General features: G+C 44.4%; 1 protein-coding gene across 1 annotated transcript in view; it reads left to right on the forward strand.

Annotated features, from left to right (window-relative positions):
• Positions 1–12,706, forward strand: part of LOC308367160 (ecto-NOX disulfide-thiol exchanger 2-like) — a gene marked incomplete at its 3' end in the record, with an annotated part of 223,680 nt that overhangs the window by 204,009 nt on the left and 6,965 nt on the right. Inside the window, exons 12-13 of the mRNA XM_080840975.1 lie at positions 204–260; positions 3,681–3,786. Coding sequence (XP_080697101.1) covers positions 204–260; positions 3,681–3,786 — 163 coding nt within the window. The remainder of the gene's footprint in view (positions 1–203; positions 261–3,680; positions 3,787–12,706) is intronic.

Raw genomic sequence — 12,706 nt, forward strand, 5'->3', positions numbered from 1 at the left:
CTGTGTTTGTCCCCAACCATTTGCCCGGGGTGTGTTTGTAGCTTTTGTAATGTGCGTGTCAGTGTGTGTCAGTGTGTGTGTGTGTGTGTGTGTGTGTGTGTGTGTGTGTGTGTGTGTGTGTGTGTGTGTGTGTGTGTGTGTGTGTGTGTGTGTGAGAGACATTAGTCACTGACGTCTGGAATCATTGTTTTAATTGACTCTAGCTGGAGACGTTGGAGCGAGATGACAGAGGCAGCGAGGAGAGCACCAATCAAGCCAATGTGAGTCTTATTTTCTCTCTCTCTATTCTTCCCCTCTTTCTCTCCCTGCCTTTGTGTCTGTTTCTCTCTGTCTCACTTGCTTTTTCTCTGTCTCTTCACTCTGCCTCTGCTGTTCCCCTGCATTATGGAACCCTCTTCTCTCTATCTCTCCTCGTCCTTTCTCTCTCCCTCCTCGTCCTTTCTCCCTCCCCCTCTCTCTCCCTCATGTGTCACTTCATTTTCTTAACTTCTGATTCTCTGTCTCTTTGAATTCCTGTCACTCCCACTTTCCTCCATCCCTCCCTGCATAACTCCATCTCTCCTCTGTGCAAATCTCTCTGCATACCATTCTCCCTCCTCTAACCATCCTCCCCCCCTCTCTCTCTCTCTCTCACTCTCCCTATCCAGCGACGGCGCTACACCGGGGCTAAGGGGTGCTATAGCCCCGGCAAAAAAATGTGTAGCCCCAGTTAAGCCCCTCTAGCATTTTAGCACTGTTTTGCAAATGTTGAGGATGATTTGAGAAATGTACCAAAGCGACTGAGAAAAACGTTCATACGTATGCATTCTGTTCCAATACAATCCGCTTGCGTGTTTGTACTGCGCCTGTACCCCGTTTACCCTGTGTGTGTGTGTGTGTGTGTGAGAGAGAGAGGGGACAAGAGGGGGGAGTAGGCCGTAAGGTGAACACTGTTTTCGTTTCAACCCGTTCCACTGTATGGCATCTACACAATCTTTAGCTCATAAAAAAGAACGAGTCCTGCTAACCTACCAAAAAAAAGTTTGTCGCTGAAATTCCAGTCGATTGTCGATATGTCTTTGTTTTATGCAGAACTAGAGTCTTCAGAGCGTAATAAGATTTTGCCCGGGAGCCGTGAAGATCATGGACTCATTTGCACTTAACCACAGCAATAGACACATCGTCCTACTGTGATTTTTTATTTTTTTTGGAATCATTCGAACAAGCTGTTCGCACTTCTCGTTGCGTCTGCACTTTGTAGCCTATGTTATGAGTTTTACTTTTAATATAATGTTAGTTATGATGTTGTCAATGCATAGTTGTTTGTTTTCATTTAATACTTGTTGCAATTTGGATGTTTTGTCTGGTTATGGGCAGGCACATGGTCGCTGTCCGGAGCTGAATGTCACCTTCTCGTTGCGGCTGCACTTTGTAGTTATGAGTTTTACTATTAATATAATGTTAGTTATGATGTTGTGATCCGAGACAATATTGTCAATGCATAGTTGTTTGTTTTCATTTATTATGCATATGGAATAAATACTTGTTGCATTTTGGATGTATTGTCTGGTTATGGGCAGGCGCATGGTCGCTGTCCGGTGCTGAATGTCACCTTTGCACGCACGTGAAACATTTCCGCCATTGCCGCTTGTATTACATTCTCGTGCTGTGTATCATAGCTGCTTTTATTGAAGAAAAAAAAAACAAGAACCTCTTTATAAAGTAAGTGACGTCATGAAAATAAATTATTTTCTTAGCTACCCCACGTATCGGTCAAGCCCCCCCTTAGCACCGGGAGAGAAAAAATCCTACCGCCGTGCATGTCCCTATCCCTCTCTCTCTCTCTCTCTCTCTCTCTCTCTCTCTCTCTCTCTTCCCCTGCTGGCATCTTCCACAGACATGACAGATCATTACAGGGCAATCGAGCGCAGGAGGACTTTATTTGTCACAGGATAAATCACTGAGACACAACTGGGTTGGGCCTATCACAGGGCAGAGGGGGAGGGAGGAGTTAGGGGCACGTGGGTATGGAGGAGGGGACGGGAGTGAAAGGGTCAAGCAGGGACGCACCTTATCCCTAGCCTGGGTTTGCCCTGTCTCCGAGGAGAGATTAGGTTCACGTGGCGAGTAGAAGGCAGCAGCAAACAGGTGTGTGTGTGTGTGTGTGTGTGTGTGTGTTTGTGACACAGGTTCACGTGGCATGTAGACGGAGCAGTAAACAGTAGCTCCATCATTAGCAGCACTCACATTCACTATCAGCCTCGGCTCCAGCTCCCACTCCCTCCCTTCTCTTGCCTTCTCTCCACTCGTGTTCAGTCTCTGTATTTCTTGTTCTCCACCCTTCTCTCTCTCTCTCTCTCTAACTCACTTCTTCAACCTCTTTTAGGCTCTCTTTCTCCCTGTCTTTCACTCTGTCTTCCTCTCCCTCTCTCTCTCACCTACTTAGAACAGAGGACCCTGTTGCTGTCGGCTGTAGTGATTGTCTTTTCTCCTTTAGAGCCTGCACTCCCTTGTCTCTCAACCTCTCTCTCTTCCTCCTCCTCCTCCCTCCCTCCTCTGTAGTTTACCCCTCGCTTGCCCTCACAGCTGAGCCTACATCACTGATGGATGGATGTCTGTGTGTGTGTGTGTGTGTGTGTGTGTGTGGGTACCCTTTTGGAAGCCCAACACTCCTTCCTGCTTGAGGGTTTTTGTTCATCTGAGAGCACCTCAAATTCAGAAGCGCACACACACACACACACACACACATATTCTAACAAACACACACACACACACACACACACACACACACACATATATTCTAACACACACACACACACACATACTCTAACACACACACACACACACACACACACACACACACACATATTCTAACACACACACACACACATACTCTAACACACACACACACACACACCAAACACACACACACACACACACACACACACAAAGCCCTAAAACAAACAAGCAGCCCAGATGAGATGATCCCTGACAGTGCCTGCACTCTGAGTTTGCCTAATGAGATGTGTGAGTAGGTTACAGAGTGTGTGTGTGTGTGTGTGTGTGTGTGAGTAGGTCTCAGGGCACGCTGTCATCAAAAGGCTGCGGCTTTCTTTTTTTTCCATTTGTTTTGTTTTGTTGTTGTCTCACAACAGAGAGTTCTGCGTATTCAACCGTGCAGCGCAGCGTAGCGCCCTCCCACCTGCCTGGGGCTCACATCTCTCTGTAAGCGTCTCTCTCTCTCTCTCTCTCTCTCTCTCAGCCAGTTATCAATGCCAGCCCAGGTTGGAGCCTGAGCTCATGTTGAGCTGGGTTCTGTGTTCTAATGTTGAGCAGGGTTCTGCTTGTGGTTCTGGAGGGGGGAGTTCTGCTCCAAAAGGCATTGTGTTGGTGCAAGAAGACTGAGTTGCATACTGTTTGAGAAAGATACCTGCCAATGTGCTGTGATCTTCACTCTCTTTACCCCTTTTTCTCACCAGCTACCCCTCTCTCTCTCTCTCTCTTTCTCTGTCTCTCTCTCTCTGTCTCTCTCTCTCCCTTTCTCTTTCTCTCTTTCAGTCTAAACATGTATTTTTTTCTGTGTCTCTTTCTCTCTCTCTTGGCCTCTCTCTCTCTCTCTCTTTCAGTCTATACATGTATTTCTCTGTGTCTCTAACTCAATGGCATCTCTCCCTGTGTCTTGTGTGTCCCTCTGTGTGCAGGAGGCAGCAGCATCAGCAGTGGTGTCCTGCAGCCAGGAGAATGAGAGTGTTCCAGAGAAGGGCCCGCCCAGCCCTGTGCGCTCCGAGAGGGAGGCCCTGCTAGTGGGTAGGTGGCCATGGGGAGACTGGGTGGGAGGACTGGGTGGGGGTGGGGGTGGTTGATAGAGCCATTTTCTGGAACCAACTGTGTATCTTATCATCCACAGATGAAAGGGTGTGTGTTTGTGTTTGTGTTTGTGTGTGTGTGTGTGTGTGTGTGTGTGTGTGTGTCTGTGTGTGTGTGTGTTTGTGTGTGCAAGCACATGTCAGTGATTGTGCACACATTCATCTGTGATGGCACAGGGAAGGCATAGAGAGCATGAATATAGTTTCCTCTGGTTCTCCTGTTCATGTGCAGCTCTCTGAGCTGTCTCACAAGTGTTAATTGAATGGCCAAAGGAGTTCCTTCATCACCTCCTGATTCTATTTTAATGACTGGGTTCTTGCCGGTTGCCAAACCAAAGTAGATCAAAGTGCTGTGTGTGTGTCTGTTTGTGTTTGTGTGTGTGTGTGTGTGTGTGTGTGTGTGTGTGTGTGTGTGTGTGTGTGTGTGTGTGTAGGAAGCTGGTGTTGTGAGATGATACTAGCAGAAATCTCTCCCTAAGGACTGCTTGTGTGGGGAGACTTGGGAATTATCAAAGCAGCATGAAACAGAACAGACCAAAAGTTTGTTTGTTTGTTTGTTTACCTATGTGTCTGGGTGTGTCTCCTGGCTGGTAGTGATTCTGAGCCGCCCGGGCCTGCGATTAGAATGACAGCTGTGGTGATTTTTCAACTGGGAGCTAAAGCCTGCCTCCACACTCCACCACTACCTCTACTCAGCCAACCCTATCCAGAAACACAGGCCACCACAGAGAGGGCTGCTCACACACACACACACATTACACACTCACACACACACACTCACGCACACGCACACACTCACACTCACACACACACACACACACACACACTCTCACTCTCACTCACACACAATAGTACTACAGAACATCCAGCCGTCTCTTTTCCAAAATGTACCCAATTTCACCTGAGAAGGCAGGAGGTCAGGTTTGTTCAGCGAGAAGGCAGCAATCAGTGGAGCACGTACAAAACGGGTGGCACCCAGGATCTCACTCAGATTAGCCCTCATGCATGAAGACATTGCGTGGAGTGGAGACAAAATGATCTCTGGACGAGACGAGACACATGTGTCTCTGACCAATCAGAGCCTGGTCTCTCTGCACCCCTTCACGTCACAGAGCTGTTTCCTCTCGAAGGTCACCAGAGGGGAAACTAATTAGAATCTGCCAAAAGCCGGCGCCATCTCTCTCTGAGGCACGTTTAAAAAGGAAATAAAAGGAAAAACAAAGAATAACTGCGAGAGTGTGCTTGCTCTGTTGCGGCCATCTAGCACAAGCAACTGCAGTGGCCGAGTGCGCATATGTTGTTGAGGGGCCTCACTGACTGATATCTGAGAACAAAATCTGTATAGTACTGTGTTTTCTGTGTTCAGTACAACGTTGAATGCAGGTTGTAGGATGAATCTGCCAGCCTTCCAGTGTAACCATCTGCAGTGACACTGAATACACCTTTTTGTTTTCAACCAATATATTTTAGCAAGCAACCAAGCTCAACCATTATATTTTGGCTCCACTGACGTTTAGACATATGAGGGTATCTTTGTTTTTGTTTGTTTGTTTGCTTGTTTATTGTGAAAGGGTCTAGTGTGTTACATTTAGCTTGGAGAAGTCTTAAGTCTTAAAATAGGCTCCAAGTGACATTATCTCTTATGGGGTGTAATTATTCCTCCGAAGGTCGTGTGAGGGAGACTTGGGCTTGTTTTGATTTTGTATTGGTTGCGGATGCAATAAATCTTGTCTGTGCTTCAAATGTAAATATATTTATTGTCTCTCTATGGTGGAAATCAGATGTATTATGAAACTTGCATATTTACTAAGCACAAACATTTCAGGTGTCATGGTCATAATAGTTCCAGAGTTTCGTTATACTGACTTACTGAGCTAAGTGAATTGTTGAAATTGTTATCTTGGTAAAAGGACACATCTCTGCAGCAACATAACCAACTGATTTAGCTAGACGGATAGTTTTGACAGTTGAAAGTGGTGTCAATGATAATAACAACTGCCCAGTTAGCTAACGTTAGCTAGTGACATGAGTATTAACGAGTTAACAATGGATACCGACAGTTAGCATACCTAGCTATGTAGCATTACCATTGGATGTGAATGACAGTTATGCTAGGTCTTGCTAGCCCTTGCTGTCCCCAAGAAGGAGGGGGATTTTCACTTGACGAGCGGGGGCAATACAGTCATCTGGAAAGTTGAAAATGATACTAAACGAAGGGAAATCTACTGTATGGAGATATTTCTGCTCAGTAGACAATGCAGATTCTAATTAGGCTGGTGGATATGTCCAATGTAATAAGTGTGAAGTTTTAATGAAATGATTGATGCAACTGTCGTTCTCCACAATAACTTGGATTAACCTGGATGGCTGGTTGTAGTTTCAGACCGAACGTCAAAGATCTTCAATGGTAAGACTTGTCGATTGTGCCTCTGTTGGTGTCTCGTAAAACGTGAGTTTTATTAAAGCATAGCGTGTGTATTGTGTAGCTATTTCATTCCGAGATGGCAGGGGAGTGAAATGCTCCGCTCTGCTGCTGGTATACAGACAGCCGGAAAGGTTAACAAACGGAATGAAATAGCTACACATTACACACGCTATGCCTTAATAAAACCCACGTTACTCACATACTGGTTAACACTGTTAGAGCGGGTGTATAAACTGTACCTGAAACTGTTGCCACTACATTCGTTTTAATATTTTGCACTCTCTATCTAACCACTCGTTCAGGTGTTTTCTTGAGTTGGTACAGCCAACTACTGCATACGTAGTTCCCGAACCACTTTTCCTCGTTAAGTTTTCCATCCTTTTTCACACTGTCTCTGCGTCGATATCGGAGATACCTAGCAAAATAAACCTGAGCCTGGGTGAAGGCTAAATAGCTCGCTAGCTATCATCACTCTATTCACGATAGTATCAATAGTATATCTAGGTTTTCTTTGGTGACTGTTGTCGGGCCTTTTTAACTGTCTGAGGGTTGTGAACGTGAACAACTCGCTAGCTATACCTACTACTGTATCATGATATAAAGCTTAATGGTGGTTTTCGATTTACATGATTTTTATGGCATTTAAGAGGTATAAACCTTGATGGTGGTTTTCGATTAGCATGATTGTTATGGCATTTAAGAGAGCTTCTCCTATCTCAGAGTGCGTGACGTCACAATGGCTCAACCTTCCACCATGTTAGTCAATGAGAGGAAAAGGGGATGAAAAAGAGGAATAAAAAAGGAGTGGCAAGGTGTACCGCCACGAAAAGTCATAGCAGCTTGCACCGGATCGGGCCGGACGTTTTGGTGTTTGAATGGCGTCTCTAGCTCAATCGGGCGAGGAGTAGTTAGCTGCAAGAAAAACGTACGGAATAAATAAATAAAGAAAACTTGACGATAACAATACTGTGCTTCCCTTCGGGCAAGCACACTAACTAGAATGCGTTTCGTGAACGAACTGCGAGAGTGTGCTTGCTCTGTTGCGGCCATGACCGAGAGAACAAGTGCCTTGGAATTGGGGCAGGTGTCAGCTCTCCCTGGTGGATGAGCATGCACAAATGAGTATGCACAAATGAGTATGCACGAGTGAGTATGCATGAGTGAGTATGCATGAGCGAGTAAACATGAGTGAGTATGCACGAGTGAGTATGCATGAGTGAGTATGCATGAGTGAGTATGCATGAGTGAGTATGCATGAGTGAGTAAACATGAGTGAGTATGCACGAGTGAGTAAACATGAGTGAGTATGCATGAGTGAGTATGCATGAGTGAGTAAACATGAGTGAGTACGCATGAGTGAGTACGCATGAGTGAGTAAACATGAGTGAGTATGCATGAGTAAGTATGCATGAGTGAGTATGCACGAGTGAGTATGCATGAGTGAGTATGCACGAGTGAGTAAACATGAGTGAGTATGCATGAGTGAGTAGAGCCCTGGTATGGAAGGTGTCTCTTAATATTCCTAGTTATACAGTTGAATGGAGAGAGACAGAGAGAGAAGAGGAACCGTGCGCAGGTGTCAGTGAGAGTTGTCAGTGAATCACAGGTGCAAGCCAGTTTAATGAGCCTATTATGATGTCATAATGCCTCAAAGTTCTGCCATGCAAGTCTATGGCAGCTTGCACCGGATCGGGCCGGACGTTTTGGTGTTTGAACGGCGTCTCTATCTCAATCGGGCGAGGAGTAGTTAGCTGCAAGAAAAACTACTAGAATAAAAAAAATAGTAAAAAACGAAGAACAATAGTGTGCTTCCCTTCGGGCAAGCACACTAACTAGAATGCATTTCGTGAACGAACTGCGAGAGTGTGCTTGCTCTGTGTCAGTGAAGCACAGGTGCAAGCTAGTTTTAATGACCCCATTATGATGTCATAATCCACAGAGTTCTGCCATGCAAGTCTGTGGAGAAAAAAGGTGATGGAAAAAGAGGAATAAAAAAGGAGTGGCAAGGAAAGTCATAGCAGGTTGCACCGGATCGGGCCGGACGTTTCGGTGTTTGAACGGCGTCTGTACCTCGAACGGGCGAGGAGTAGTTAGCTGCAAGAAAAACGGGGAGAATAAATAAAGAAAACTTGACAACAACAATACTGTGCTTCCCTTCGGGCAAGCACACTAACTAGAATGTGTTTCGTGAACGAACTGCGAGAGTGTGCTTGCTCTGTTGCGGCCATCAAGCACAAGCAACTGCAGTGGCCTAGTGCGCATATGTTGTTGAGGGGCCTCACAGACTGATATCTGAGAACATACTGTATAGTACTGTGTTTTCTGTGTTCAGTACAACGTTGAATGCAGGTTGTAGGATGAATCTGCCAGCCTTCCGCAGTGACACTGAATACACCTTTTTGTTTTCAACCAATATATTTTAGCAAGCAACCAAGCTCAACCATTATATTTTGGCTCCACTGACGTTTAGACATATGAAGGTATCTTTGTTGTTCTGTTTTTGTTTGTTTGTTTGCTTGTTTATTGTGAAAGGGTCTAGCTAGTCCTACGTTCCCGTACCAGCAGGTTCAAGAACAGCTTCATCCCTGCGGCTGTCACCCTGCTGAACTCTGCTCCACTTGCACTATACCTCACTCTCCCCCCCCCCCCCCCCCCCTAAACCTGGCTTGACTGCCACACACCCTCCTCCAGCCACTGAACATTTGCACCATATTGCCTTTTTAATACTGAATCCACTTTACTCCATTACCTGTATTGATTTTACTTTTCTACCTCATTCACTTGATTTCACTTGTTACCACCAGTTTACTTTCACCTGCACTTTATATACTTATCATACCTCAAAACGTTTACAGAGGCTAACGTGAAGCTTCAATCGAAAATGATTAGCTAGCTATCCAAGCTAGCTGACAAAACCTAAACACTCGACTGCCCCTTTGAAGTCAACTTAACGTTGGCTAATATATTCTAATAACTAGTTATCATTGACAGTTACTAGCTAATTTACCAAACTCCTTTCTTGTCTTAAATTGAGCAGTTGCTGGTGTGAGCTACAGTATCATGGGAGCTAGCAAAGCCATTTCTAGCTCTTCTTCACAATATTGCTGCCTAGTGTAATAAGTTAACGTAAAACATAAATGTTTATAAAGTATCAGACATAAACAGGAAACAACACACCAGTTACCAATTGATATTATGTGTTTATATACCAAAAATTTCAGTAAATCAAGATGATGCTGCTATTGGTCCCGTCGAAAACCATTCAAACAGGTTAAGAGCAGTGGGGTTTTTGAGAGCTACTTACACTGCACGAAAAGCAAGATTATCGGGCCCGTAAATGCTGTGATACTGCCGCGAATGATCGGGTCATTCCCCCGAAATTTCCGTCTGCCGCAAATTCACAGAATTTCCCGAATACAGACCAAGAGGGGAGAGGGGGGCGATGTGTTAATTCTCACCTCCCGCTGACATTGGTGTGAAAGGCTCTTATTAGCATATTGACTGTTGCCTCACACACAATGCAGCCATTGGTTGAAAATGACCATGATTTAAAATGTAACCGTCTTGTGATTGGGGAAAGAGATTCTTCCCTATTGGTCAACTTTCAACTGACAAAATCGTAGCCCCTCCCATTTACAGCTATTGCCTCATAAAAACGAAATTAATAATTTATGTATAATAATATAGGCTACTAATAATGGTTAGATATGAAATTAATGAATTTCTTATTAATCATTTAAATAATCATAATCATAGTAGGCCTAATAGAAAGGCAGTTGCTTTAGACAAATCGAGCATTAGTCAGGAATTGAAAACCAAAGCTTTATTTACACAGAAAAACAGAGAAAAAAAAAAACAGCAGCAGCAATAACAGCAACACAGCACTGGGACAAAATATTTTTGCAACGGCTTTAATAGTGGAGGAAATGTCTCTTTGCAGCCTCAGAGTCATACACCGGTGGTGGTAGTCTTGGCGAAGGTGTGCCGACACGAAGCCTTCTATGGTGCGTCAGCGCATATCTCGGGTCCAGGTCGAGTCTTCCCTGCAGAGCCGCACACAGGTCAGAGAGCTCGCTGCTTCTGAAAACTGGCTGCCGGACGATCCAGCCAGTTCCCCCCTCGTCTGTGCCATCTTCTTCATCGGACATCAGGTCCAGAGTTACGTCCTGCCATAGGTCCATTTCGTCCCTCGTCAAGACAGTCGTCCTCGCCTCCAACAGCTGTAAAGATAAACCAAATTAGTGCCGCTGTGCTGACACAACAATTACGCATATTTCTATACTTCGTCCATCAAATGTGTTTAACGGCTGGGATGTAGGCTACATTTGCTTATAAAGAACATCGTTTCTGATGCAAAAACGTCACATTTTATTAACACGATTACAAAGGACCGTGCGCTGCAATTACTGTAGCCTACAGCTGATCTAATCCTTATCAATCTTACCCTCTTTCTTCTCTGGCGAAGACGGGCTGCAGATTTTGTGGCCGCTGCCTGGACAGCAAGGCTTGGCTGGCTGTACCGGTAATTTCTCCGGACAGTCTCGTAATACGTCTTACAAGCCGCTGGAAAATAAATAATTAAGTTAAAAGTTAGAGTTAAGTTAAAAGTTAAATAACAGATAACATCGTTGTGCTACCTCAGATGCCACAGATAACAACAAACGGAAAACAAAAGTAATATATAAGGTCACTTACTTAAAATAATTCCACGGTCCACACCGCTCATGTCCGGACACTGGGACAGGGCAACCACCAAATCTGTTGTGACTGCCGTGTTATGCGGTGAGCTCAATCTGTGAAAAACAAAATGTCAATAGTTTAGTTGAATGATAGAGAATGATACACCAACTTTAGCTGAACAGATCCAGTATTTGTCTTTAAATCTCACCCTTGCATTGGTTCATATTGCATGGCGTTATCCTCTCTGTTGTGTAAACGCCTCAGTTTCCTGTAGTAGTAGCCTACAATACACATTTTCAGAGTTAGGCTAAGCAACAGGCATGGACAGTCTGGCACGTTTCACAATGATTTCCCTGGATAATTTACATTGCTTGCGGGCAAAGTCTGAGGCCTTGTATATCTGTAAGAAGAAATCACCTAAAAATAAATAGACTTACGGCAATTTTTGGATTATGCGCCCTTCGTTTCATGGGCGGCTCTGGACAGCTGCAGCTGTGATGAGAACTGGAGTGGAGAACTGGAGACGTCTTCGCATTGGCATTCTGGCAGCAGTTTAAATTCCGCGGTTCAGGTTGAAATTGTTGGCGGGGGTGATCTCATTTGTCTCGCGAGACCGTTCGTGCGCCCACAACGCGTGTGTTTGGACGATGGCTATTAGTCAACAAATAAATCTAAAGTACCTGACACATAAACTTGGGAAAAATATGGAATTATAATATTTTTATGGAGGTCTAAATTGCTGGGGACAAAGCTGCATGAAGAATATACAATGTATGATTTTGAGTACATTAGTGCAGCTATCTTTAAAACAGACATTGGTATTTATACAGTACATAATCACTTGTGTGTGCCAACACTCAATTACACTGTAAAAAGTGGTGCTGGGTAAAAGTTAATTGCACTAGATTAAAATGTAAAGATTTTCTCAATTCAATGTAGCTTTTGATTTAACAACCTAATATTGTGTTCAGAAAACTGTAACGTTCGGCCAATCTCTCCATTCCATAAGATTATCTTGGATGAGCATGACAGATGTGCTTTACGAACAATGTATCACCAGATGTACCCTAACAACTGTATAATTGAGGTTGACTGTTTTAGCATGACATGCAAAAGGGTATCATATCTCAATGTATATTTCTCCATAGAAGGATCTAGAGCAAAGAGATCAGCGTATAATGAGTGGTGTGCCAACACTAACAGTTTTGAGTTGCCCATCATTGACCCTCTATCCAGGTCAATTCAATTAACATAACAAAACCTAGGCCTGGCCAAGGGGAAGGGGGGGGGGCTTTCACACCAATGTGGGCTTCTACGGCAATACACAGGGTCGAAAACTGTTGTAAATCCCACATTTCATGCAGTGTTATACCAAGAGATCGCATGTTGGCGAAATCAATGGAATGCTTCACTTTTTGGCGCTGTATTGACAACTGTCTGTCACTCGCACACTGTGCTCGTAAATTATTTTTCAAGTTCGCACGTACCCATTTTTAGGCGCATATGCGAGTGAAATACTCGCACTGTTGAGCCCTTAAAGGATAGTTCGGTTTTTAAGACATGAAGCTGTATGGCATCTACATCACCAGTGTAATGCAATCCACGCTGACTTACCTTCGACAGCGTCCTGTGAGCAGAGTTCTCGTCCAGTTTTGGTCAAACCGAAAGTAGTCCGGCAGGTTTCTAGACCCAGGAAAATAAAACGTTTCTCTTCCCAAAACATTATGTGTTCAAAAGAGTGATATATTTTCATCCC

The sequence above is a fragment of the Sprattus sprattus genome (assembly GCF_963457725.1).
Source record: "Sprattus sprattus genome assembly, chromosome: 6".
NCBI lineage: Eukaryota > Metazoa > Chordata > Actinopteri > Clupeiformes > Clupeidae > Sprattus > Sprattus sprattus.